At 36.9% G+C, this 27,783-nt stretch overlaps 1 protein-coding gene across 1 annotated transcript in view; it reads left to right on the top strand.

Moving 5' to 3' along the window:
• LOC110069079 (C-1-tetrahydrofolate synthase, cytoplasmic-like) overlaps positions 1 to 27,772 on the top strand; it is a 33,999-nt gene extending 6,227 nt beyond the window's left edge. The window contains exons 7-36 of the mRNA XM_089287880.1: positions 1,233 to 1,285; positions 2,136 to 2,219; positions 3,386 to 3,439; positions 3,793 to 3,850; positions 4,162 to 4,254; positions 4,824 to 4,900; positions 9,215 to 9,270; positions 10,175 to 10,253; positions 10,732 to 10,826; positions 11,210 to 11,346; positions 11,805 to 11,851; positions 12,087 to 12,144; positions 13,175 to 13,224; positions 13,742 to 13,816; positions 14,492 to 14,594; positions 15,155 to 15,231; positions 16,189 to 16,268; positions 16,849 to 16,909; positions 17,320 to 17,388; positions 18,051 to 18,162; positions 19,130 to 19,198; positions 19,663 to 19,733; positions 20,489 to 20,530; positions 20,666 to 20,766; positions 21,502 to 21,596; positions 23,144 to 23,226; positions 24,047 to 24,154; positions 24,666 to 24,747; positions 25,332 to 25,402; positions 26,149 to 27,772. Of these exons, the coding sequence (XP_089144006.1) occupies positions 1,233 to 1,285; positions 2,136 to 2,219; positions 3,386 to 3,439; positions 3,793 to 3,850; positions 4,162 to 4,254; positions 4,824 to 4,900; positions 9,215 to 9,270; positions 10,175 to 10,253; positions 10,732 to 10,826; positions 11,210 to 11,346; positions 11,805 to 11,851; positions 12,087 to 12,144; positions 13,175 to 13,224; positions 13,742 to 13,816; positions 14,492 to 14,594; positions 15,155 to 15,231; positions 16,189 to 16,268; positions 16,849 to 16,909; positions 17,320 to 17,388; positions 18,051 to 18,162; positions 19,130 to 19,198; positions 19,663 to 19,733; positions 20,489 to 20,530; positions 20,666 to 20,766; positions 21,502 to 21,596; positions 23,144 to 23,226; positions 24,047 to 24,154; positions 24,666 to 24,747; positions 25,332 to 25,402; positions 26,149 to 26,238 (2,330 nt within the window). The 3' untranslated portion in view covers positions 26,239 to 27,772. The remainder of the gene's footprint in view (positions 1 to 1,232; positions 1,286 to 2,135; positions 2,220 to 3,385; positions 3,440 to 3,792; positions 3,851 to 4,161; positions 4,255 to 4,823; positions 4,901 to 9,214; positions 9,271 to 10,174; positions 10,254 to 10,731; positions 10,827 to 11,209; positions 11,347 to 11,804; positions 11,852 to 12,086; positions 12,145 to 13,174; positions 13,225 to 13,741; positions 13,817 to 14,491; positions 14,595 to 15,154; positions 15,232 to 16,188; positions 16,269 to 16,848; positions 16,910 to 17,319; positions 17,389 to 18,050; positions 18,163 to 19,129; positions 19,199 to 19,662; positions 19,734 to 20,488; positions 20,531 to 20,665; positions 20,767 to 21,501; positions 21,597 to 23,143; positions 23,227 to 24,046; positions 24,155 to 24,665; positions 24,748 to 25,331; positions 25,403 to 26,148) is intronic.
• The last annotated feature ends 11 nt before the right edge of the window (positions 27,773 to 27,783 follow it).

Raw genomic sequence — 27,783 nt, 5'->3', positions numbered from 1 at the left:
TCAAAGAAGAAAGAATTGGGGAGCTGTAATGAAGCTTTTATTAAACATCACAAATTACAAGTAAGCGCCCATAGAAAATAAAGACCAAAGCCCTGTTGAAAATGTCTTTATTATAATATGATATTAGAGAATGTGAATCACATGGAGCTGGTAGGTCCTATTTCCTGTCAAGCCTGTTTGTCTTTTTTCATAACCACATACATGTTTAGTTAACTCTGACGATCTCTTACATCATACCGTAAAATAAGCGGGGTAAAAAAATGTTTTGGAACGATGGCGAGAAAAAACATATCTGAGAAATGAATTAAAAAAGCCTACACATAACATTATTCGTCAGGTCCCCAATACGTTAGCACAAGTTTTTTGTCTGTTCTTAAAAGATGGGATACAGACAAGCATGATGGGTGAAATTACCAGGGAAGCAAGGAAGGCACCAGAGGGCAGTTGGGTTATTGGAGGTGGAATTGAATTACCATGTGTGTATTACATTTATGGGAGCAAGAAACACAAAGCGCAAGTGAGGAAAGGAATACGAAAGCTCAGAATTCATTGTAGGGAGGCCACAAAAAATCTGTGTGCATGGAAAACTGCTGGATTGTAGCAAGCTGTTTGCTCTGTTACCGTACTCCAAAACATTGTTGTTGAACAGTTGTGTTGTTAATAGACAGTGGATTGCATGAAGATTTGTTTCTTTCTTTGGTATCGTAATAATTATTGTTCTTAACTCCACAACCACTGATTTATGCCTACAACTTTCAAATAAAAATTTTGATGTTTTGGAAAGAAATGCAAAAGGAATGCCCTGATACATTAGATGGGCTTATATCCGAGGGAGCTTACATGTATATCCAGAGCAATATCTTTGTTAGCAAATAGCTGAGCTTATATCCATGGGGCTTATAACTGGGGGGCTTTAAAGTGGGTTGTTACAGTATCTCTCTTGTAGTTCAAATATATGATAGTCCCTTGTAAGTGAATATGCATGTACATCTGTTGTCATATCATTGCTGCTTGTTCATGTAGGTTTCATTACATGTAACAGTGCCAAGTAGTGATGCTATTGTCACAGGCACAGAGGTTTGTCCTATGAAACAGTTAACAGCTTTAGAACCATCAGAGGCTCTACAGTTCACATTATTCAGAGTTAGAGTGCATTGGTTATCAAATCTAGTATTTAGCCAGGTCAGGGTGTTTTTAGATGTGTAGTATTCTGATTCAAACTTGTCCAACAGGTATGGAGATTGTTGGAAAAGAAGCCATAGTTCTGGGAAGAAGCAAAATAGTGGTAAGTCAACCCTTGTACATGATCGTTGATACACCTGACAGTGTGTGATAATTATGTCCAGAAACCCAACAAAGTAAATTGAAATTTCAAGATTTCAAAATCCAAGCCTTAGGATTCATGGAAGTCATGGAAAAATTGATCCTTGTCCAAGCACAATTAAGCTAGTCGTGATTTGCAGTAGAAAATGTAAGCTTTCAGCTCTGATGTCTTGACTCGCCTTCATATTAATTTTGTTACTTCATGACTACATGTTCAATGGGACAGAACATGGCATTTCTTGGTTTCCAAGGTCATAGAGTTTGCTACTTTGTTTCAAAGCTATTTGACCAGAGTTTTAGGCTATGTTCACACTAGCAGGGTGCCTGAATATGATTCTGGCAAAGCACTTATGTGAACAGACCATTAATTTTTTCCAAGTACTCACACCAGAATTCAGGCACAGAGCCCTTGTCAGGGCACAAGGCCTCCACCTTGAACTCGGGCGCTAAACAGTATTTGGGTACATAGAGTACCCAGTGTCTGAACATAACATTATTTTTTGTCAGTACCCAGGCACCAGTGCTCAGCCAGCTTTTAGCCAGAATTTGAAAAGTGGCCATCCAAAATGTGTTGTAGGGCCTGTTCAAATAAGCAATTTATAAGGCAACATAAAATATGAAAAATAAAACAATTTTCTTTAGAAAGTGGCTATCTACAGGATGCCTGGATACCCAAAGGCACCCAGTGTGGACACAGCCTTAGTTTAAAAAGACTTATACTTATGGAATAATATTTTAAATTCACCATTCTACAGTGATTTATGACGTTGTATAATATTAACGCCATGTTTGGGAAATGCACAATCTTGCAGGGTTCACCCATGGCAGATCTTCTCAAATGGCACCATGCTACAGTGACCACATGTCACTCAAAGACAAAAGACTTGCCAGATGTGGTATGTTGGTGGAATGGAAAAAAGGCTGTAAAGCCAGAATAAATTTAAATAATATTGATGTAGTGCAAAACTAAACCAACATGGTGTTACACAAGAAAAAAAGTTGAAACATCTGAATTTCTTTAACTTGTGGTTTGAGTGGGCTCCCTTACCTGCTTTACTGAAAACTAGGAAAGAACATTACCTTTAAAATCTATTCAAACTTTACGGATGGTCATAGTATTCCACCACAAGTGCCCTTAGTGGGATGCAATTTTGCCATTCATTTCCCAGAAATTGTGTTTCTTTAACCAAAAGTAATGATATTGAATGATTACTGGATTATAACAATTTCAAAAAACAGAGAGCAGCTAAGTTGAGGGATCAGGAAGTGCAGTCTTGTTTCTTGTATTCTTGTTTCTTGTTTCTTGTTTTATTTTGCCATTTATAAAATAATAACATATCAATGTATATTAAGCAAGGAAGCCCTGGGAAGCCAATAAGGCCTATGTAAAGGACTTCTTAAAATACTTAAGGTGAATTCTGCTCAAAGTTCGAGCAGTAAGTGCAAAAATTATTTACTAAAAATCTACTCACAGCACGGTAACTGTTTAAATACTATTAATTTTAAAACATCTCACTTTAACTAATATCTGTTATTGACCCTGCAATTAAACTCTCAAGCATTCTCATAGAAGCTCATGTCAAACCTTGTACATGTAGGAATGTTTAATGCATGTGTTATCGTGTTTTCAACTAATGCAAAACGTCCGTTTTAACTGAAATATGGATAACTTCAAGTTCAATTTTCTCTCGCAGGGTCAGCTTGAGAGCTTAAGTCTTGATAAGTTCTTCTTAACTTTATTCAAAACATCAGCATGCTATGAGATGTTTTTGGTAACTTTATTTTTGCTATTATTGCTTGAATGTTCTGTGGAAATTGTCTTAAGTCTTAACAAGAACAAAATGATCATAATTTAGGCCTTAAGTAAAACTAAACGTGCGAATGTGCAAAAGCAAAGGAAGGGAAAAAAGGGAAAAAGCACAATAAAATATACGTATACCAAGAAAGATGACTTAAGTTTAGAGGTGAACACAACAATGCTAGAGACATTTTGAATTTCATTGCTGAGAGAATTAAATTGTTTGGGGCTTTGAAAATGGAGATTGTTTTTTCTGGTTTGTAGGTGAGAAGGGGTGATATTGTTGTTGTTGGAATTGGAAGAGCTGATTTTGTAAAGGTATGATAGTGTGCAAACTGTGTTCTTAGCACTTACAACTCTTGCAAATGTTAAGTGTTTTCTAGATACAGTACTGGTCAAATGTTGACAAGCATTCCTTGTTCCTACTTGAATATCCTTAATCCTTGATCCTTCATGCTTTCGGCAGTAGAGGTTTGAGTTTCCAGTTTCAAGAATTTCTCAAGGAAACAATTATTTATTTCTCAAATACATGGACACACTGTAGCAATAACAACAAACAATAGCAACAAATCAAAGTTAAGTAGATTAGTTCCTAGTTTCTTTGACCCAAAACTCGAATGACTGGACTTTAAACCCAAATGGCTAGATTGTGATGATTTTCTAATTTTTAGGGGGACTGGATTAAGGAGGGTGCAGTGGTTGTCGACTGTGGAATTAATGTGATTCCAGGTAAGATTAATAATGATCCAATACAATAGCTGTTTGCTTATTCTGTTTTGTTGCTCTAATTGTGGTCAAAATTGACTGTTCAATCATGCAACAGGATTTGTTCAATGAGTGGTCAACATTTCCTCATGTAGACCACTCACATTTCACCATTTAGAAAACTAATTCCCCTGGCTGGACTTAGTTGCAGACCTGTCAGGAAAAGAGCAAGGGTCAGGCCACCTTTAGTTTTTCAAAATCAATCCTGGTTACTAGGTGAGATGTAAATATTTTTACATGTATAACAAGTCTGTTTCTCTTTTTGCCTTCTTCAGATGAGACTAAAAAGAGTGGGCGTCGTCTCCTTGGTGATGTACATTTTGCGGAAGCAAGGAAAAAAGCAAGCTGGATTACTCCTGTGCCTGGAGGTAGATAATGCCTTTTGCATAGAGCTCACATAATAATGATATTCAGGATTTTTTGCTGAACTTCTGAATGCATAGGGTTCTTTTTCTCCTCCAATGTTTCTTTTGAAGTCAATTGATGGGTAAATTGGAGTATGATTTTGTGACATGTGTAAGGTGTAATCTACATTCAAGTCTTAATTCCTAATTAGGCTGGTGTGCGTTATCGCACACACAAATTCATGAAATTCCCCTTTTCTCACACCTTTTGTCACACCAAATTTATCAAGAAATTTCTTGAACATAGTCGCTGGAAACAAGAATGAAAACAACTTACTGAAACTTGCATGAAAGTACAGGGAAACAATAATGAGAAATAAGCAAAAAAGTGTAATTAATTTACATCCTTAGAAACTGTACAAATTGTCAAACCATCCATACCAAGTCCCCTTAGTCAGATGCCATTTCCAGACCACATAAGGACTGAAGACACTCTTTTACAGTATGTCAAACTGTTTGGGTTCAAACCATATCAGTTTGTGTATTTGGCCATGACCTGTTAGCTGATGGCTGCAACTGTTTTTTGTCTACAGGTGTTGGTCCAATGACTGTGGCAATGTTGATGAACAACACAGTGGACAGTGCTAAGAGGGCTCTTCAAATGCAAAAGGTCTCTCCTACCTTGAGAATGGGATTCTCTTTAGCACCATTGTTTCCATACCTCAGGCGCTTAATAAGAAAATGATATTTTATTGATAACTTAGAATTAATCTGAACAGTAACTATGATATGAATTTGATTTCTTCAGTGTGTTTAGAAGGTACATTAGCCTGCTCACACAGACAGATTTACGGCTTTGTTTCACAGTGTTTTTCGGTGGCATGAAACAAAAGCCAGAAATCTGAGTGTGTGTGCAGGCTAGAGGTACATGTATGTGGGGTGATGTGTATTTTGCATGTAAACATGGTTTACTGTCAGTAATTCTATTTTTGTGTGCAATTAAATGCTTATCAAGACTAGCATACAACAACTTTTGGCTGTTTGACTACTGAGAGCAATTTTATAAATGCCATAAAAATTTATAAAATTATTTTGTTGAAAGTACCCTGTATGAAATATTTTTGAAAGAGACACAAAGTGTATCTCATTTTAGCAATCCAGTTTGTCTGAGTAAATATTAATTTTTAGAATCCAAGAACTAATTCATCACACCACTAGTATGAGTAAATTAAGAAAGTGCCATTAAAAATGTCTACAAATCTTGTACGAAAGATCTACAAAAGTTAGTAAGTACCTACATGTACACGTGTCATCATCATACACTGGAAGATTAATTTTGCCAAAGTGCCTCAGCCAGGCACAACTCTATTGAAGTGTTTGCAAGGAAAATCTCCAGATTAACTGATGACTTAACAAGATGAATATTGGTTGAATGTGTTCTCCATTTATCTCTATGTTGTCATACATGCACATACATGCATGTTAAAAAGTAAATCAAGGAACTTATTTGTCATGTGCAAATAATACCTGAGATTTACTTTGAGCAAAAATTTGAAACAAACATGTATAATTATATTATTTTAGCAAAGCTCACCTAAACATTAAATGTGTCTAAAGGACACTTAAAATAAAATTGTTTGGTTTACACATACATGTAGGTTGACTCTAAATTGTTAAATTGCCCACTGGTGTTTTGATTTTTGATTGTACACAAATAATTATTTATTATACATTACAAAGAGATGAAATCTTGCCAAACTTCAAACTTTCACTTGCATGAAAAGTTATCACAGTTAATGTTTATGGAGTGAGGGAAGGATCTGTGACCAGGTGAGGATACAAGACATACTTCCACAAAACTAATGACTATTGATGATTTTCTGGTGCTCTTGCAAATTAAAACAGTGCTGAAGAGGATAAAATAAATAAATTTATAAATGTTCAATATTTAGAGAGGAAGATATGTTAGCTTCAGCTGGTTTCCTCTATCCCGGTCAAATTGGAATTTGGAGATGTTGGTTTTTGAAGAGGGGGGAAAACCGGAAAACCCACAGAAAACCCTCGGAGCAAGGCAAGAACCAACAACAAACTCAACCCACATATTGCACCAGGCCAGAACTGAATGCAGGCCACATTAGTGGGAGGCGCCATCCCTGTTTCCTGGAGGAGAGAGAGAGATGAGATTGTTATCTGAAAAGGTTGTCTTGAATGATACATGTAACTCTGTCCCTTGAGTAGGCAGATGATAAGACTGTCCAGTCACCTTTTGCTGCTGAAACTTGTAATGGTGCTTGACTGGTTAGCACTTAATGGACCTAATTGATTATTGACACTTCATCATGTCTTTTTGACTCTGTGCCTGACTTCTTGTGTCAAGGTGTAGTGAGAGCCAGTGAGAACGCTTTGTCTGCTTCACTGTATCTGTTAATGAGAGCATTGTGGCCTGGTGATCTGTACCCTTGAACATGACTGGTGTGGGTGCAAGCCTTTACCAGGGCTTTTGCATTGTGTATTTGGGCAAGATTTACTTTGGAAGTACTGCACCTCACTCCACCCAGGATTATAGGGGAATCTGTGCATGTCATTGTTTACACTTTGCATTAAAGAGCTCTCAAATTGCATTAATTACTGACATTTTTAGCTCTTTGGATGTAATATTGGAGGAGATATTCCTTTGGCTTTTTAAAACTGCATAATTTCTGGGTGTTTAGAGCACTAATGAAGCTCAGACAGTTAATCATGGCATAATATAAATTATGCTTGTAATGTTCAGAGTTGATATTTTTATAGCTTGATTAGAAACTGAGTAACACACCATTACTAATATAATGACACAGGTCTGGCTCATTTCGTGCATTGGATTGGAAAAGACTTGAATTGAACTATGTACCTCTTGAGTGGTCCTCAATGCTCTGGTTGCAGACTTTGTTGGTATGTTGTTGTTGGTCTTCAGTCTGTGCTTCTTTTTGGTGGGAAAACAGTGTACAAACAATACAAGTGTTGCTGTGGATACTTTAACTGGTATTGACTATTGCTGTGCTCATTTCATTCACTACTGATGCCTAACAGATATTTTGGAAGAACTCAGTGAGGAACAGCTATTTGAAGCAACCTTGAAGCATTGCTGGTAGTGCAGATGAGCTGAAGCAGAAACACTGGCCATAGCATAGTCTTTGCTAGCTTACACTGTCGTTGTCATTACTTTATTTTTTTCATTGTAAATAGACAGAGCAAGCTGATTTTTTCGTGTATTCTTATAACTGCACCATCTTCCTTTGCCAGACTAGTGTACATTTTAAGGAGCAGATTTAAGTCGTTTCTGCCAGATGTTGTCTTGGTCCAAAATTTTTTTGTGTCAAACTGTTGTTATGGATTTTCTTTCGATTCTTATATGTACAGTAGTTTGTACATGTAGTTTATTTTTTCCATAATGTTGTTGCAAATAAATTAGTACAGCAATGGTAAGACTGCTACAGTAAATCACTTTGTGCAGGTCCTTTCCTTACCCCAAATATTGTAATGAAAATCTCAGCTGTACAACAGTGTCATTGCTAGCAAATGATGTGCAAGTTTGGGTCTCTCTCGTGTATAATTAGTTAAAATGTTACAATAGTAAAGTTACTGATTGTAGGATAATTAGACAGTATGCTTGTGTGATGGTTATTAAGTAAGTGTTCAGTTAGCCGGGTAAATGAATACAATTTTGGAGAGGCAAATATACAGTACATGTCATCATCATTGTGAACAGGGACATGACATTAATATTGTTTTTGGTATATATAGAAGCCACATTGTTTGAGCGTAAAAACAGGCAAGAGATTAAGCCATCTGTGCAGCTGCCGAGCTAGAAATGCACCTGCCATTAACTGTTACATGGCAAGGACTAGTGAAGGGCAGTCATAATTGGTTTCAGCTGGGTTGTGTCCATTATTTTGACATTGGTATCCCAGCTTTATTCAACAGCTCTGGGAAAAAAGTATGACTTTTGTCATTACTACTATGCAAGTGACAATTAGAATAAACTTTAAGAGCTATTCATCTTAGTCAGACTCTCAGCTGCATGTATGGAATACCAATACGAGCTTGCAAAAAAATTAATAAGCTATTTTAACATTATTTTTTGAACTACATGTAACTTCAAGTCGCAAATAGTTCCTTTTATCATATAATATAGTGTTAAAAACATGTGCACTGAACTCAAGTGTTTGAAATAAATTATACTTTGTGTCTCATTCTTGCTTTAGTTTTACCTTGTTGATGCTTTTCTATAAAGACACTGCTCCCTTAATGACTGTGGTGTATTTTGTTGAAGTGGAGTTTGTGTACATGTGGATTTCATATCAAATCTGAAGGGTACATGGATTTTGTGCAGTTTTGTGGATGACTGTCTTGTATCCTCCTTAACAGGGTCCTTGCTCAACTTTCATTGGTGTTGCTTTTCATTTCTTTTAAAACTTGTTCATTGAAGTCTTCTAGAGTTACAGAAACTGGGGTTTTCTTCTATTCTTAATTCGAATTATTATTAAAAGACAGCCAAATTGGGCAGTATTATGTCACAAATTTTGTGACATCTCCAGAATAATCAAGATCATTTTGAAACGTATTGCAAGAAAACAGAGTTCTGATACTGGAGATCTTCCTGAATCCAGGATTTTCCAGTTATTTTGGGGGTCTCTTAGTATGAAGATTGAAGTATTGTTTGGAAGATTTTTTTGTGGTCACTTTGGAACATACGGGTGTATTTCCAAACAAAATCGAACTGTGCTGTACGTCAAATCTTTGGAAGCCTTTTGGAGAGGGTGGTAGAAATTTTTGAGAAAAAATTACCTGGCATTGCTTTAGTTGATGCTGTGGAGTTCATTGTCCAGTTTGTAATTTTGGTGCGAGGGATGACTGCTTCAGAGCAACAGGCCTATGTTGTAGGGTGTTGTCTTTGAATTATGCATTGAAATCCTGTTAGCCTGCTGATAAGTTCATTTTGCAGGGTGGACCTTGGAATATTCGTTACCTTCCTCTCAATCTCCAAAGACCTGTACCAAGGTATGTCTGTTTCCTTTGGTTCTAGAATTGTTTTCACTCTTTCACTTTAGTGTCAAAAAGTTATTGGTTTTGCACTATTATGCTACACGATTGGCTAGAACACTTGTGCCACTTATTGATCTCCAATCAGAAGTAAAACCAATACCAATTACAACGATCTTGCACTCAATTTCCCATGATTAATATCTACTACATGTATTTTCTTTGAGTTTTGATTGGTTCATTGGATTGTCTGGGGCCTTTGTGATTGGCCAGAGTGATTACTCTGTATTGGCTTAACGACACGTAATTGAAAATCACTCTGACTAGTTACATGTAATAGAGGGAAATGGTTATGAAGTCCAGTAGATCTGAAAGGAGGAAACATGCCGAGACTTAAATTGGAAGGTGTATGTCTGTGCACAACCTTTTGTTTTACATTTATTCACTATTTATGGATTACATAATCAACACATTTCTATGGTTAATAGTACAAATATTTTAACAAGGAGCCCATGTCATATATGTGGTTTTCAGTGGGGTCTGCATGCCAAAAATTAGTTCCTCTGACAGGGGTAATCCCTCAGTGTGCATGACAAAGAACTTTAATTTAAGCCTTCATATCCATTCCCCTGTATTACCTAATAAGTCCTTGTTAAGGTGGTTCACAAAGAGTTATTTATTTTAAAATATAGCCTTGTTGTGAAGCCAAAAATTATAATAAGTAGTAATAATTATCAGTGGCTATGTTCTTGTCCATGATGTCAATTAGGAATAACTTACTAATTAAATCAGTCAGAACATGATTTAGCAAAACTTGGAATCCCCCCAGCTCTTAAATTTGTTTTGCATAATGTTTATTTGTATGGCAGACTGTCTTTCTCCACTACCATTTTGATTGTACAATATGTTGCTCCTTTTGTAGCGATATTGACATATCAAAGCAGCAGATGCCAAAGAAAATTGCAGAAGTAGCAAAGGAAGCTACAATTCTTGACTATGAGGTAAATTCTGTTTATGAATTATGATTGATAAATGTAGAATTGAACATGACATTAAACCTCTTGACAAATAGCCCGCCAAATACTGTCTTTTTTCAAGCAAACAAACTTATGACTTTTAAACAGGCAATCTGTACTTTTTATGGAAATGCAACCATAATAATTGGTCAACATTTTTCTGTGATCCTCTTTACTGAAATCCATGATACTGGTGAAAAGAAGACATGTCATTTTTGTGTTGATTACAGTAAGTTAGACAGGTGAAGGAGCAGTTAAAGGCTGAGAACTACCTAGCGCATCTTATTGATTAGGAATATCTAGTCCAGAATGCAAAAACACCCAGCCTCAACCAATGTACTGTAAATTAAGGACCTTGATGTACAAGACCATTTTGGGACCAAAATTTTCCACATTCCCACTTATCAGACTGTGTGAATATCACACTTCTCTGATGTATTGTATTGTTTTTGTTTTCCTGTAGATTGACCTTTATGGAAACAAAAAGGCAAAGGTATCCCTTAGTGTTTTGGAAAGACTGAAGGACCATCCTAATGGAAAATATGTTGTTGTTGCTGGGTAAGTGGAGTTGTTTTTAACGTAGCAGAACTCATCAAATGACTGTCCAGCTGAACTCTGTTTTCTGCATGATGTAACTCCTTGAGGCTCTTAATTAAATGTTTGTTGATTTCTCTAGCTGTGTTCGGCTTTATCCTTCAATGCAAACCCTATTTGCAAAGGAAATGAGTTAATTTGACAAATTGATTGAATTATGGACTAAATTGAAATTACTGAACAGACACCTGGCAATATGGAATCTATATGTTTTATATAATAAAGAAATGAAAAGCATGTTAATGATGTTATCTGTGCACCTGTCGTCCAATTGATCATAAGTAAGAACCAGTTAATGTGAGAATAATTTGATATATTAATATTTACAAATATATAACCTTTTCCAGTATGACCCCCACTCCATTTGGAGAAGGAAAGAGTACAACAACTATAGGCGTGGCACAGGCAATGGGAGCCCATCTGAAAAAGAACTGTTTTGCTTGTATTCGACAGCCTTCCCAGGGCCCAACATTTGGCATCAAAGGTATTTTAAGTGATCCACATTATGAACACTTTCAGTGTAGGTTGGATTTTGGTTAGAATTCTAAAGTTAATTAAAAAAACCATTAATCTGGACCATTCAACTGGGATACATGTAGATATAACCCCTTTGATAGTACACATTATGTAATCTCAGTACATTTTCTTCCACACTGATTTGCTTAACCCTGTTTTATTATGGGAATGGTGCTATGCTTTCTCTCTCAATATAAAAAAGTGCAGATGTCAAGAAGACTGTTTATCAGTTGAAAGCTTTTTACCAAACGGCCCCTTTAGAAGCCACAAATTCTATAAAAGTTCACTAGCCAACAAATTCAGCTTATACTTATTGTGATTTAGTAATTCTGACTTAAATTGGCTACAAGCTGATCACATCATTTGTAAGATGTGTCCTTTGTCTCATAGGTAAATAATAATTAATATAGTACTACGTCATTTTAGGTGGTGCAGCAGGTGGAGGATATTCACAGGTTATACCCATGGAGGAGGTCAGTATCAATCTGCGAAGAATTATTACATATGGTCAGAATGGTTTATCAAGTGTTCTGGTTAAAAGTTTTCTTCAGTACAAATTTTGAAAGTTATTTAACCAAATTTAGCCAATCAGCTATTTGTCTGATATATAAATTACATTGTCAAGTTTCAAACAGTTCAGTTTGTATTTTAATAAACCTCTACAAATTAATGTTCTTTATTAAACTTGCTCTGCTGTGGTTTATTTAGTTTAACCTCCATTTGACCGGTGATATTCATGCCATAACAGCATCAAACAATCTTTTGGGTAAGTGGTAAATATAAAATAAAACATAATTCACAGTTTGCTTATATATATGTATATACCAGAAAAGGATATAAAAGCACCATGTACAAGAATGGCTCTCTTTCTCAGATTGAATTCTAACTTAAGGATGTTTGCACCCATTGTTTCTGCAAACCCTTACTGCACACTTTATTCATGTTGCAATGTCACGCCATATCACAAATGAAGTTTACATGCTAAGGAAGAAATACAAGCAAGTATAGGACTTGGTATAGATGATCCATTTTCCAAAGTTGAGTGGCTCTTAGGCACTTTGATTAGGCCTTTTTTGGCAAAAGGTGATGTTTACTTTGCTGCATGGCAAAAAAAATCTGTATATGAAAACATTTTGGGCATGAGTGGCTTTAAAAGTTTGTTTCATTTGCAGGAAAGCTAACAATAGAATCAGTAAACGTGAGAACCAATATTTCATTGTTCCCAAAAATATTGATTCCTTTCCTCATCCGTACAAAATTTCTAGACAGTTTAGCTTCACTAAACAGCTTGGCTTTAGAAATTCCCCACTCCTGTGGAATTTCCAACAACCTTCCATGGGGTGGGTATGGACAGTTTTTTAACTGTTTGAACAATCAAACGTGACACCAAATAGTGATGGAAATCCGGATATTCTGACTAGTCTTTGGAGAAATCTTTTTCGTTGTTGTTGCACCAGGATTGTTGAATATTTTATAGGGTTGAGAGTAATAAAATTGTAATTGTTTTAGTAAATTAAATGTTAATCTCAGTGGATCCTTTATATAAATATGCACTAAAAACTGGTAACTTTTTGCAAATTTTCCTGAGAAGTATGCCATCAGCTGCCCTTCTCCCCAAAGAGGTTGGAGCCTTAATCTGAAGTCCCCACATTGAAGTTTAGATGATCACTTTCCAAATCCTGTTTGACAGCCTGCTGGCAAGCACTGTTCCCAGTCGGAGACTGTAATATACTAGTTTTCATCTGGGCCCAGAATTATAATGAAAAATCATTGTGAGTTGGCTGTTTCCATTTCAGCTGCCGCTATTGATACAAGGATGTTCCATGAATCTACTCAAACAGACGAGGTATGTTAAGATGAGGTTTTCTCTGCACCCTGAGTAGTCTGAGTAACTGTCAATATTGACACAACAGGGAATGACTAAAAAGACGACATAATTTTCTTTCACATTCCACTACTTTTAAGTTATAATGTCTGCAAACATGTTTCTTATATATGTGTGCCTGCAACAATAAAAATTGGCTGAATGTAACTGATCTGTATTTGGAGCATGATGCTAAGTATCAAAGGTTACCTGCCAGTATGTAATTGGGCTTCAGTTGCCGTGGTAAAATATTCACTGGTACCCATTTATACATAGTTGGAGTGAGACAATTTGTAAATAATGTATCATGGACAAGACTTCCTTGTAAGGAACCTAGCTAGGGCTTGACATTGACCTGTTTGGATCCAGAGGGAGATACACTAACAGCAATATCAACACAAAACCTGATTCTGATTGTAATTGATTGTTTCTTAAGAATTGATGTCTTACAATATAATATGGCACTTTTAGTTTATGAATGGTCTGTTTTCTTTTCAAGGCTCTCTTCAGCAGGCTTGTACCAGAGAAAAATGGGAAAAGGAAATTTTCAAACATTATGCTTGGTAGACTAAAGGTAAAACATTGTATGTATTATGTATTCTATATCTCTGTTGCCCCACTGGTATGTTCATATCATCGTTTCACTGAACATTATCATAGCCAACCTGTCAAGAATTGATTGTTATTTGATGGAACTGGTTCACTTGACCATGTTAGCTAGTAGTGCGAACACAGAGCTGTATAACAACATGCTTTTTTCCCCAAAAATTCCAAAAGCTTAATTAATTCAAGTCTTGTAAGTCCATCACTTTTAAATCAGAAGTAGTGTTAGGTTGACAGTGGTAATGTTACTTCTGTCAACTTAGTGCAACAAAGAGCTAGTAAGTCAATCATGGCAGAACAAAAGTTAACATAATAATTATGTTAATAATAATATTTTATTCCTTTTGTCAATCTTTTCAAATAGAGCTTAATTAAGTGATAAGCATTAATTTTGACAACAATATCAATACAAAATGTCATGAAGGCAGCTGGGGACAATAGAGAAGACATCAATAAGGGAAAACATTGTGACGTGTCACCAAATTCTCAAAACTGACATGAAAAGAAAAGTCTGCATGGAATCCACCAGCAAGGGAGAATCAATAATTATTATTAGGGTGGCTATGAAAGGAGTACTGCAAGATAAGTGAGATGCGGGTGTTTCTGACCTTTGTTACTTTGCTTTGGTTTTGTTATTTGTCATCAGAAACTTGGCATTGATAAAACAGACCCTAACGAGTTGACTCCTGAGGAGATCTCTAAGTTTGCAAGGCTAGACATTGACCCAGACACCATAACTTTCCAGCGAGGTACTGTATGATATTCTGCAACCTTAGACAGGAGTTACATTAATAAATAATTTATCAAAGTTTTCACCAGGAGGGCAACTGGTTCTTACAGGCGGGTAAAACTTTTGAACTGAACTTCTTAATAAGAAAAACTTTCCCTGGGTTGTCAAACCAGGCAGTTAAAATCATCCTCACAGCTGGTCAATTTGCCCAGTGACCGGCCGTTAATGAAACCTCTGTGTAAGCCAATGTCAGTATCATAGAAGATTTATTGCTCAACTTTATGATTGAAACTGAAGAGCTGTTAATGTATACTTGACCAAGCCCAGTACTTAGAGAATAATTTGCCTAGCAATAAGGTACTCTGATTCACTGATTTTACTTATTGGCCCTCTCGACCGTCTCTTACATGGAATAAACATAGTTTTGGTTAAAGAAATGCCAGTGCCTTAAAATGAGGCCAACTTGGATTTGTCTTGAGTAAGCACGCGTGTAAACATTTGGGCAGCATGGAAAGCTGATTGTTTCTGTATCTTTGCAAATTGCTTGTAACTTACAATAGGTGATTTTCCCCATTTCAGTGATTGACACCAATGACAGATTTCTACGAAAGATCACTATTGGTCAGTCGCCAACAGAGAAGAACAGCACCCGACAAGTAATAATTTGAAAATTTTCTTACATTTTAAAGGGATTACAAAACTGGTGGCTGAGTTTATTTTATGTCAAATAAGTTTTGTCAAATACTTGCTTTGAAATGTAATGCTAGTGAAGAAATAACTTATTGCATGGATCTAAATTACAAAATCACACCTCATTACAAACAAATATGTCTCCTGGGGTTTAAATTTATTTTATAAGGTGTACGAAAAAAACAAGATGTAAGCTTTGTTAACTGTTCAGCCTAACAGTTTTTCAGAAACCCATATTGCAATCTGCTGCAATCTCCTTCAATTTTTTAATTTGTTCGTTTGCTCAATCTTTAATCTGTATTTCTATACGAAGCAAGTTCAAGGTCTACTGTAAGTTACAGACCAAGTGTTTTCTCTTCAATTTATGGCCGAAGCACAAAGTGAGCAGGCCATAACTCAAAGGGGAAAAAATGAGGATCAGTAACTTACAGTACCATGGGAGAAGACCAAGTTAGTAAGATATTTATTGTATCTCTACTGTGTGTCTGACGGGTTGGGGAACGATTTCTATTCATGTGGAATGGCTTCAAATTTTGGATGCATGTTGAAAGCAAAACTAGTGAAATTGTTGTTACATGTAATTGTTTGGACATTTTAATACACAATTTAAAGTAAAAGAAAGTTTTAAACTTTTGCCCATTGTAAAAGTTTTGAACACTTGGCGATAAATCACGAAACATTTTGGCAACAAAAACAGCTTTAAAGTTTAGCGGGCAGTATAGTAAAATACAGCCCACTAAATTGGCCAATCATGTAAGTACAGTAGGTTTATATTTCACTCAATTTGGCGGCTAAAAGTTTTGACAAAGTTCCTTTAAGTACATTGTAGGTCGTCCAGCAGGGATAGGGAATATCAGTGTAAACACAATTTTTTCACTGGCATATTTCGTTTTCCTCACAATGTTTTCGTCTAAATGTTGCAGACCCAGTTTGACATCACTGTTGCAAGTGAGATCATGGCTATATTGGCTCTTACTACTGACCTTCAGGACATGAGGACAAGGTTTGCCTCTGCAAATTCATGTTTTCTTGCCCTGTTCCATTCTCACAAACCACTGGGTGCCATGTCAAGCCGACAGCAGCATGCCTGACCTTTGTTCACAAAACAACTCCATAAATCAAAAACAGTCTTGAGTGAGAAAGACTAAACTATTGCACAATAATACAGTTACAATCTCAAAAGAAGTGCTGAAAAATGCTTAAAATCCTAAGGGTGGGTGGATGGGGAGGTCAGACTATGGCAGACAACAACAAGAACAACTGCCTGCTTTACTCATCATATGACCTTTATTAGCTTGCAGGCCCCACTGGCATATGAGAAAAACATTAATTTCCACTTATTTTGTTTTACTCAGCCACTAGAAAATAACACTTTAAGCAATTGAACATGTGTAAACCTTGCTGCATTTTGAGTTATTCTCTCCCTTTTCAAGCTTGCTCAGTGCACTTTGAATTCATTCCATCACAATTTCCATGCAACATTTCTGAAGTGGCCTAAAAACAGTTTTAATTGGTACAGATCAGAAGAGTATACACTTAGCAATTGGTTTTGAAAATGTAATGCTTCCATTTTCAATTTGTAGGCTTGGTAACATTGTCGTAGCCAGTAACAAGGAGGGGGAACCTGTCACAGCAGATGATCTGGTTAGTCTGAAAGCTCAATTTCTGCCATCACTCGAGTCCAGTCTGCCTTCCTCTCTGAGAAGAGAGTGAGTTCGGGGGAGGAGTGCAGGCTCCTTTCTCGAACAGCAGCTGATAGTTACGCCTAGTTAGTCTACAACTAAGAAATGATAAGTCAATCAAAGTACTACCGGTAATAAAAGAAAACATTGCTGCTGGTAAGTCTCTTAAGTAACAGTGTTGTCTACTTGTTATTTCCTTGTCTTTTGATTTCTAAGCAGAATTCTTCCTTTTGCTAACTTTCAGAGGGTCAAGTTACCTTCAAGCAAAATATTAACCGTACATGTGTAAGACTCGTAAAATAAAAAAGTAATGTTTTAAATGTAGCTTTACATGTACATGCCTGCACTGAGTTATTTCTTTTGCCCTTTTAGGGAGTTGGTGGTGCACTGACAGTTCTGATGAAGGACACAATAAAACCCAATTTGATGCAGACTCTGGAGGTAAGAAAGCAATGAAAAGTAAGCAGAAGTTGCCTAATGACTACATTAGTGAAATGGAGGAGAAACTGAGTGAGTTTCAGAAGGAAAGGAACAAATGACAATTTTGAGTTCTGATAGGTCAGCGTCCAAAGCTCACTGCAAACACTAGAAGACCTTTAAATGATGAGATGATTTCCAGCGGTATTCCAAGAACAGCAAAATATCAAATTTGCCTTGAGATGATGAGCTGCGTAAATTTATAAAATTGTACAGGAATTGTAGTACACACATGTTTTAAGGTCAGTTAAGTTAAACAGGGTGTAAATGTTTGGGGTGCTTTAAATGTTCAGAATGGTTTCACTCACTCTGAGGCCAAAACTGAAGTGCAAAACATTTACCAAGCTGAAAATTTCCATTGTTTCATTATTTTTCACACTCTTGACCTTTTTAAGATTGCTGATCCCTGGTAGTATGCAGGATAAATAATTTCAGATACATGTATGAACCTAGGGGTTAGATCTGGGAGGTAATGGATCCAAATTTCTTTTGGGACTCAGATTACTTCCATGTTCAACGCTTATAACATAATGAAGCTTTACCTTACAGATTTCAGTAATGTTGATATAGATGGTGTAAATATGTACTAAACATAATCTATAATAATGTTATTTTGTTACTGCTAGGGCACCCCAGTTTTTGTGCACGCAGGGCCCTTTGCTAACATCGCCCATGGAAACTCTTCCATTCTGGCAGATAGGATAGCTTTGAAATTGGTTGGACCAAATGGATTTGTTTGTAAGTATATCAAAGGCCAGGTATAAGTACTGTTAATATATGTGCACATGGTGAATTTTTGTAAGGTTAGGAAAACTAGCTTAAGGTTCATATGTTCACAGAGGACAACTGTTTGAAACTAGCTGTGGTTTTGTTTGCACCCTTAGCTAGATCTTTTAGTATAGCAGTGCCTACTCCTGACCGGCTGTATAAACGGCAGGGTTCATACAGACTCTGGAATTCTTGAAAAAGTATGGCATGAATTACTGTGATTCACTGTCATCTCACACTAAGGGAAGGGTTACGGATTGCCACTAAATCATTAAACTTTAACATGTAACAGCATTAGATTAGCGCTAAAATTTCAAAGAATATAAGGCAAAATGGATATGCAAGCGTATGCATCACATTTTCATGTTTATCCATCATCCTTGTTAGTCATTCTCAATTCCTAATGCCTCCTTCCTGTCCAGGGGTTTCATTAAGGGCCAGGCAGTGTGGCAAATTGACCAGCTGTGAGGATGATTTTACCAGGCTGGTTTGACCATCTAGTGGATGGTTTTCGTTATAAAGAAGTTCACTTCAAGAAGTTTGCCCTCTAGTGAAAAGCAGTTGCCATACTGCTGAAATTGTTAATGAAACCCCTGCTTGTCACTCATAGATTACGATTCTACAAAATCAATCCTGAATTCTTAGCTTTCCTATTTGACCTTGGTCTGTTTTTTTTTAGCTTCTTGAAATTGTGCTGATGGTACGACTACTCAAATCAAGGCTGTGCAACAAAATTTTCCACAAATTTAATGAAAAAAATCTGAAAGTTAACAATAGTTTTCCAACAAATTAACCTTGTGATCAAACTGTACATTACAAAGGCAAGAGATTTGTGGTTATTTTGATTATTTTTATGCTCAAACACCAGTGGTCAATTTGTAAAGAATTTGCTTAAGTGGCCTTAAAGCGACAACAAGGTGCTATTTTCATTCAACAGTCACTGAAAGTGGTTTTGGAGCTGACATTGGAATGGAGAAGTTCTTTAACATCAAGTGTAGATACAGTGGTATGTGCAGCTACTTTCATGGAGCAAACAAATCTTGCACTTTGTGTCATCAATATTCTAAATCTAAAACCATTGATCCTGCAAAGGCTGCCCTCTTGATGTCAGTGCTATTAGTTGCTGGGAAGATGTTTGTTTCATTGGCCAGGGGTCCTTCATTTTGAAAATCAAGGGTTTTGTGGTTTGGGACATAATTCAATGCAATCTAGGTTGCTACAGAAACCATTATTAATATTTGCCCAGTTTAATACTTTCACTTGCTTCTTTCTGTGTACTACAAAATTTTTGCATAATTTACTGATTAGAAGTTTTCACTCAAAGTCGTGCCCATGTGAATCTTTATTTCCAGTGATATAGAGAAGAAATTTCTAACAGCTATTAATATCTGATTTAACTTAATCAGTTTGGTACTTTTGCTGCCTTTCCAACAGTCCTTGATAGCTTTTTTTGTTTTCAATAACATGCAGGTTTAACGCCGCATTGTGCTATCATAGTAGGAACTGTCAGAGCATTGAAAATGCATGGCGGAGGACCAAAGGTATGGGTACAACATTGTTAAATCACTGACTACCTACATGTATAAACCAAGAGTGAGGTTGTCATGGGAAAATGTCAAACTGAGATCTTGCCCTATTGATGGAGCGATTGCCGGTCTATGTGGGAAGCCTGAGGTTTGAGATTTCCCTAGGAGACCAAACGTTGGAGGTTAATAAGTTGTTTATTATATGGCTTTTTGTTTTGTTTATTTTTTTGCAATACCATAATTGGTCCATGGGCATTACAGGAGAATAAATGTCCTAAGATTTAGCCAATCAGAGCATGCGTTATATCAGCCACAAACACAAGCCATGTAAAAAATATTTTAACAATCTTAACTGTTATAGTGTTGTCATACATAGCTACATTGTTATCAGGGGTGTCATTGACATTTTCAGCAGGAAGGTTACTCGGTTTTACATGCAGGCAAAACTAAGTTTTTGAACTGAACTTCTATACAAGAGAATCTTTCCTCTAGATGGTCAAACCAGGTGGGTAAAATCATCCTCGCAGGCGGTTAATTGGCCCAGTGCCTGACCCTCAATGAAATGTTCAAATCCCTGTGATACACATACAATGTATGTTACAGTAAGTGTTGCGGCTTGTTATAAACTTAGTTAAGCTTTAATTAACGTAGGTGTCTAATCCTATGTACTGACTGATCAAGAACAGTTGAATTTTCAGCTTGGAATGTTCCTTTCCGTCATTTTGAGTACTGTACTGTTATCATCACTTTTTATTTTATTTCTTTTACAGGTTGTTGCAGGAAAACCACTCCCACCTGAATATACTTCTGAGGTTTGTTTGATTTTATGTCTCTGCAGCTGTTGCTTTTTTTTTTCCAGTTTTTTACTGATGCTCTCTCAGGAGTAATCATCTTTTATCATACGTAGTGCTGTTTTTAAATATTGATTTTTGCACAATATTTTTCAGAACCTGGACCTTGTTGGAAATGGGATGGTGAATCTCGCCAAACAGATTGAGAATGCCCGATTCTTTGGAGTTCACGCAGTTGTTGCTGTCAACAGATTTCCGTATGTCACAATATCAGTCTACCTGTTTTAAGAATGGAACAAATGCCAATCTGGCAAACTGTGGTTTCATTTAAGGGAAAAAGTCTTTAGCAACATTCAACCTTTCAGTGTACTCTAAAAATAATTATCAAGCCTTTGTTTAGCAATGAGGATACCTCTTCATTGTGTACCTCAGGCTCATTCGGGGTTGGGTGGGGGGGGGGGGGGGAATACTCCCAAAGTTTTTGGTGGGGTGTGTGACCCACACCTTGAAACCTGTTCCCTATTAATTTCGGATCAAAATCTGTGATCTTCCACACCCTTTTTCAGACCTAAGCCAAACATCAATAGTTCTCAGAGATGAGAGCTCACTCAAGTGATACTTGCTTTCAGACTGGTTATGAGGAGTAAGGTTATGTACAGGTGTACTGCAGACAATTCATTTCAGCTGTCAGTGGACTTAGTCCATTGTACAGGCTACCTCATGCCCAGGGATCCATATTCACAGTTGTCCAGTTGTCCGTGACGACTAAAAAATCTTGAGGAAAACCAACGACAAGCTTTTCTGTTATCATTCTTCCCTATTGAATGGGCAAGTAAAAGTTTGCCAGGGCAAGTATGTCATCTCCCAACTTGCCTGGCTGACGACTTGGACAAAAAACTTATATGGATCCCTGGTTTTCCTGTTTTTATTTACCCGTTGATTTTCTGACCCTGATATATGCCCAGAGTCACTTGCTATATATTGTTCCTTAGGACTGACACAGATGCAGAAATAGCTCTGGTTATTGAGCTCGCCAAGGAGGCTGGGGCATATGATGCTGTACAGTGCACCCACTGGGCAAACGGAGGTATTGACAAAGAAATTCTCCCAACTGGTTTGACAGAGACACTCAGACAATTTTTTAACAATTCTTTTTTAACAATTTGGAAAAAAAGGGGGGAGGCCTGGGCCTATGGACCTATTGGCTGGTACACTGCTGATATCAATTTATACTAACTTCCCATGAAGTTGGTATAAATAATAAAAGATCAAGAAAATTTCTCTTTTCTCAAGACTAGCAAGTTTGACTTTGTTGGGATATTTTAAGAAAAAGTGTCTTGTTGGCCACTGTTGGTTCAATGTGTGTTAAATTATAATTATTGAACCTAAATTTCTTACTGGTTCTATGTTTGAGCTAAATCTTGGTTATTTGGTTGTTTTAGTCATGTACACATGTACAAGGTAGAACGGCCTTCTCCCCAGCCAGATGATTGTACCTTCCTGCTGTGAATGAACCCTAGTCACCTGACTATTCAGATGAAAGCTGTTGGAAAGCCAGCTTCTAATTAAGTAGCGCTGTTACATGCAGGCTTTCAGCAAACAAAATATACCCAGTTTTTATTCTCAAGTTCGAAATTTCACATATCTTGTATAATTTTGAATTTTAAAGTGGTACTATGATCAAATTTTTACCCCTTGAGTTTTTAGGTGTATCACATAGAATTCCATGAAAGAATAAAAACTCCATTTACCGTTTACAAATATCTGCATTAGTTCCAGAGATATTTAAGTTGGAAAAATCTGTAAAATATGCAAATGAGATGACTGATGACGTCATACACTCAACCCAATGTTATATCAAGTATATAAATAAAGCTAACTCGGTCAATTTACAGCACAGACCATTGGAACTTGGTAGGCTGATAGTTCTACATGAAACACACCTAAGACTATAAAAAATTCTGTTCCCATGGCAACTTACTCTTCTCCAGTCCCCACCCACTTGATTTCAATATGTTAGTGATTTGCAGCTCGGAAAACATTAAATGAGGCCACAAACTCTAGCTAACATATTTACATCCTTGCTGGATCATGCATATGAGGTACCATTAGCAAATATCAAAAAGGAATGCCAAAGGTGGCCAGAAAAGCCTTTAATTTTGGAGAGGTTTAGAACTCAGTATGTTGCCATGGTAACAAAACTGTTAGGCTTGTATTGTGGAGCACATTTAGTAGAATCCTTCTGCAAAGAATCAAACATTTCTGATACAAATTGGCTGAGATATCTTTCTTCATCATATTTGATCAAAGTTTGGTTGAGTAGATGACATCATCACTTGGCTAATTTGCATATTTTAAAAACTTGAATATCTCTGGAACGAAAAGAGATATTTGAAAATAGTAAACAACATTTTCCTTCTCATACAGACTACTTGCTTATGGTTTAAAATGGCTTAGATAGGAAAGATGCGATTTTCGTCATAGTACCACTTTAAAGACAAAGTTTGTGAGTAAAATGGCACCTTATTCGACATGATATAAAATTACAGCTTGTGTTACAGTACATCAATAGTTTCTCCCCGTTAACCATATTTGACCTATGATGTCTTACTGATGTCAGTTGTGGATCTTCAGGTAAAGGTGCTGTGAATTTGGCTGATGCAGTGCTAAAGGCAGTAGAAGAACCTGTTGACTTCAAGTTCCTGTATGATGTAAAGGTCAGTGCTGGGTACCGGTAAAACACACAAACACATACACAAACAAAGAAAAGCACCTGGTAAAAACTGCACACAGGTCAAAGTGGCCACATTGCCAGACCTCACTGCATTTTCCATAGCATGAGGCAACTGAGATTAATGCCACTACCCCTGATGCTAGTTCATCATGGGTTACCCCCCCTCCTCCCAAGCATATGAGTTACCCTTCCCCTTCCAGGTATATGGGATTGATCATATTATGATGCTAGTCCAGTGTATGTTTGTCAGCAGGGTGCTCTTTAACTAAGCATTTGTCAGTATCTAGTAAATTTTTATACTCCTGAGTCAAGGGAGGGGTTGTGAGGGTAAAGTGCCTTGTCCAAGAACATAATCGTGCCCCTGACAGGCGCTTCAACCCGGACTGTTATACATGTATCTGAAGAAGTCAGATGCACCATTGAGCCACTGCACCCAAGGGTCATCCTCATTGTCACTGTGCTAGAACAGTTTCTAATGAATCAAACATTGTTGAAGTAAAACATCAAGACGGCAACAAAAAATGTGAGAAATGTCCCTGAATCTAAATTGTTTGAGCCTGATTGGCTGCAAACACAACTCTATTTTCCTTTCTGTTTTGATTGGTGTGCATAATGAATTTATTGGACTAGTTAGAAATCTATTGAAAGGCAAACTAAACTTCACATGACAACTAGTGACAGAATATTGGAAGTTATTTTTAATTCATTTGTTGCAATAAACTTTGCAATTGATGAAGTGTCTAGATAGTAAACATGGCAAAAGTCTAATATATAGTTGGTTTTATTCCCCCATTTCCTTTTAGTTACCAATTGAAGATAAGATGAGAATTATTGCCCAGAAGATTTATGGTGCAGATGACATCGAACTGTTACCCGAAGCTGAGAAGAAAGTTGAACGCTATAAAAAGCAGGTTAGTCTAGATGTGTTTGAGTGCAATCATGTAACTTCACTTCAAAGTATTTTCAGGAAAGTTGTATTGCAGGCACGAGAACAGCTGTCAAAACAACCTGTTGGCCATCTGTCAGCTGACTGTGGGCCAACTGTTGGCCGTTTGTTGATCAACATGATCATGATCAATATTTTCTATGTCAACCATCAATCAGTAAATTAGCGTCTATTCTACAGCAAACTTTTTGTTTTAGAAAACTGTTGGTAGCCTGTCGGGAACCTGTCAGCCAACAGCTTACCGACGGTCAGTTTCGGGACCTTTTTTTCACAATTACCAATTTTTTTTTTAACAGTAGCAGGTAATGTACATTGTAACCTGGATGGTTCACTTGGTACAGTGCCAGGGTACAAATCTTGGTTGTAAAGGGTCTTAAGCAATCCCAGGAATTATTTTGCTACCTTTTTCTTCATGACATGTGCAAGTTGCAGTCAAGAGCTTGAGCTAACTTCATTTTGTTACTTGCTCTTTGCAGGGTTTTAACGATTTGCCAATCTGCATGGCCAAGACTCATTTGTCGCTCTCTCACAACCCCGAACTGAAGGGATGCCCTAAAGGTAGATTCCATTGCCACGACTGATAACTATTTCATCATCAAGTCAAAGATAGGCTGCTTCATGACCTGCACTGTCATACCTCTTCATAACAGCCCCCTTGGGGCAGAGGAAAAAGACTGTTCTAGGGGGTGGCTGTTATGGGATGGGAGGGGTGTTATATGACACCTTTTTTTTTCAGGGTGCAATATTTGTTTGTTTTTTTTAATTTTTTTTTTTCCAAAAATGCATATTTTAGCATATACATGTATAAATGAAAATGTATCATTAAAACAGAAACTAACAGAAACGAAGACCTATGACAAGCAGGTTTGGATCAAGTTTGGTGACCTTAAACAATGCAAAAGTGGGGTTTTGCATACACTGCTCATCAGTCATTGATTAACTGGCTGTTGTCGAGTGATTTTTTAGGCAGCTGGTACGAGTTTTAGAGGCTGTTGCCATTGTAGTGTGGTTAAAATAAGAGTGAATGTATAGACTGTCCACCAGGACCAAAAAAGTGGCCGTTAGTGGAGGTTTGATTGTATATTTATGGTAGTCTTTATCTTAGGTTTATAATCATTTTGATTTTTTTTTACTTTTTCTAGGTTTTACTCTTCCTATCCGTGATGTACGAGCTAGTGTTGGTGCTGGATTCCTCTATCCACTGGTTGGCACTGTATGTATTCACTAACTTAGCTGACGTTGCATGTTGTTACTTTGAGAGTTGACTTTGTGGGTGTTCCTTGGCATCAGGAACATCACTAGAAATGAGATGAGATGTGTGGCTAATGTTGTAATTTTCATGAAGTTGAGGAAGTATAAGGGTACAAACTGGAGTCCCCCCAGCAGCCCCCCCAGCCACAGAAATTATGTAATTTTTTGGGCAAAACGCTCATGATTTGGACAACAAAACTTGGGAGAAAACATTACAAAATAATGCAAATAAAATATCTAGTTTGTTACTTTTTATGAATCTCTGTGCAGTTAGACACCTGCCCAAGTCTGTAGGCTGTCAAGTGGTTTCTTCATAAAGTTGGTACTTACCCTGACTTCTTTCTTGACTACTAGTAGTCCCTCTTTCGCTTAGTCCATTGTGCACGATGTGAAAGAAATTTAACTGCAAATAAAAAATCTTGGGCGTGAGAAGCACATAAAAGAATGGACTACCAACTAAGCCAGGGAGTTTGACCTTTCATGGCTGAGTAATTCTTCAGTGTCAATTTCCAATCTAATTAACCATTATATCCTTTTGCATGCTTCTCGACCCCAGAATTCCATGCAGCCTTTTGTCTCATGGTTTTCTTTCGCGTCATGCACAACGGACTAAGCAATAGAGAGACTACTCATAGTCTAGCTTCTCTCAGAAAGTCTAGATTTCCAGTTTCTTTTGTTATAACTGTTTATCTTGGTGTTCTGTTTCAGATGAGCACCATGCCAGGACTTCCCACAAGACCTTGCTTCTATGACATTGACTTGGACCCAGTTACAGAAGATGTATTTGGGTTGTTTTAGCCCTCTTAACTCAACTTGTTTTAAGGCTTACAAGAACTCATAGGCAAGAAAACAAGTGTGATTTTTGGTATGTACCCTTACTAGCATGCAGAATTTCCAAGTGATTACACACCATGAATATTACAGAATTGTCCCATAATGTATTAACATCACTGAACAAGGAATGGAAACTGAAGGCTTGATCAACCAGAAATGGTGCTTGTTAACTTGGCTTGTGTGGGACACTGTTAAGTTCTGAAAGTAGCGAACGCCATTTCTTTCAGGATTAGCAGTCTTTTCCTATTGTTACTTTTGGTGTTGCAAATTTCAGGGGCTTTGCAAATTTTGTGCTGCTTAATCATCTAATGTATGGGAACCCATTTTGCGGTATTGTAGGTGTAATCAGTGATGAAATTATGACTTTAAGTATTTCCACTCATACGTCAAAATGAAATGCTCACTGAACACCAAGTTTAAGTTTATACTGAGTGAAGTTTGAAGGGAGATCAAATTGTGATAAGGTTTTACTGATTTTTCCAAGGTCTCTGCAGACTTTGAAAATCACTAGTCCACTATCCAGGAAGATGTTAATTTTTTTGTTTGGTGGGGAAGGAGGAGTGGGTGTGGTTACTCTTGGAATTTTCAGGACTTGTATAACAAGGTGTGTTTTTTGCTGCTGTAAGTGTACTATTTTTGTCATTTATCTATGAGGAAACATTTTAAGAGAAATTAATAATATATCAACTGTAAGAACTGCTTAATGAAGACAGTCGAATGTGCTAAGTACAACTGACATACTTCAAGTTAAAACTGTAGATCATTATTTTAGAAAAATGAACTTGGCATTGATTATTCTTTTGTAGGGCTGCAAGTTAATAAGTTATCAAATAATGATAGCAAGGTAAACTTGTCATTATAAAACTGGTTTTGGAACAAAATGGATGCCAGAAATGGAAAGAGTGCAATGAAATTGCCAGGGTGCTGATGTCTAAGTGAGATTTAATTGTAGTTTGAAAGTTTCAAACATTGTCAGTGACATGAACTGTGCCACTTGGAAGAAAACTGTAATTGAGCACAATGAAGAGCGATCTTTTTTGTTAACAGACCTGAGTGCAGCACAGCACAGCACAATGCAACACCAGCGTTAATTTTTTCCAGACCGGTCTAGTGCAGCCCAGCACAGCACAAAAGCATACGAAAGCATTCCTTTCAATGCCAAAGCAATCTTTCGAGGCACTTTTTTGCATGGAAGTTTCTCAAATGGCAATAAAAAATAGATAGATGGCAACAGTTTCATATTGGCAGTCTTACTGTTTTTGCATCTCATTTTAGGCACTGATTTTGTTCTGCAACCATTGTTTATGATTGACAAAGTCAGATACTGGAGATTGGCAGAAGGCCAAATTTTGTATAACAGCCTTAGTGTTTGTGCTAACAGTTAGATTGTAAGGAAATAGGTTTAAGGATGAACAGTTGATGGTCAGCATAAGCCTTATTATCAGGGGCTTAATTGTCATATTTTTCTAGGCTCAATAAATATTTTGTTTGTAATGTCTTTCTTGTCCT

Source organism: Orbicella faveolata, unplaced genomic scaffold, assembly GCF_042242905.1.
Source record: "Orbicella faveolata isolate gen_17 unplaced genomic scaffold, um_ofav_v1 contig_15, whole genome shotgun sequence".
Classification (NCBI taxonomy): domain Eukaryota; kingdom Metazoa; phylum Cnidaria; class Anthozoa; order Scleractinia; family Merulinidae; genus Orbicella; species Orbicella faveolata.
The sequence above is the reverse complement of the archived record's forward strand: the minus strand, read 5'-3'. Positions and strand labels throughout refer to the sequence as shown.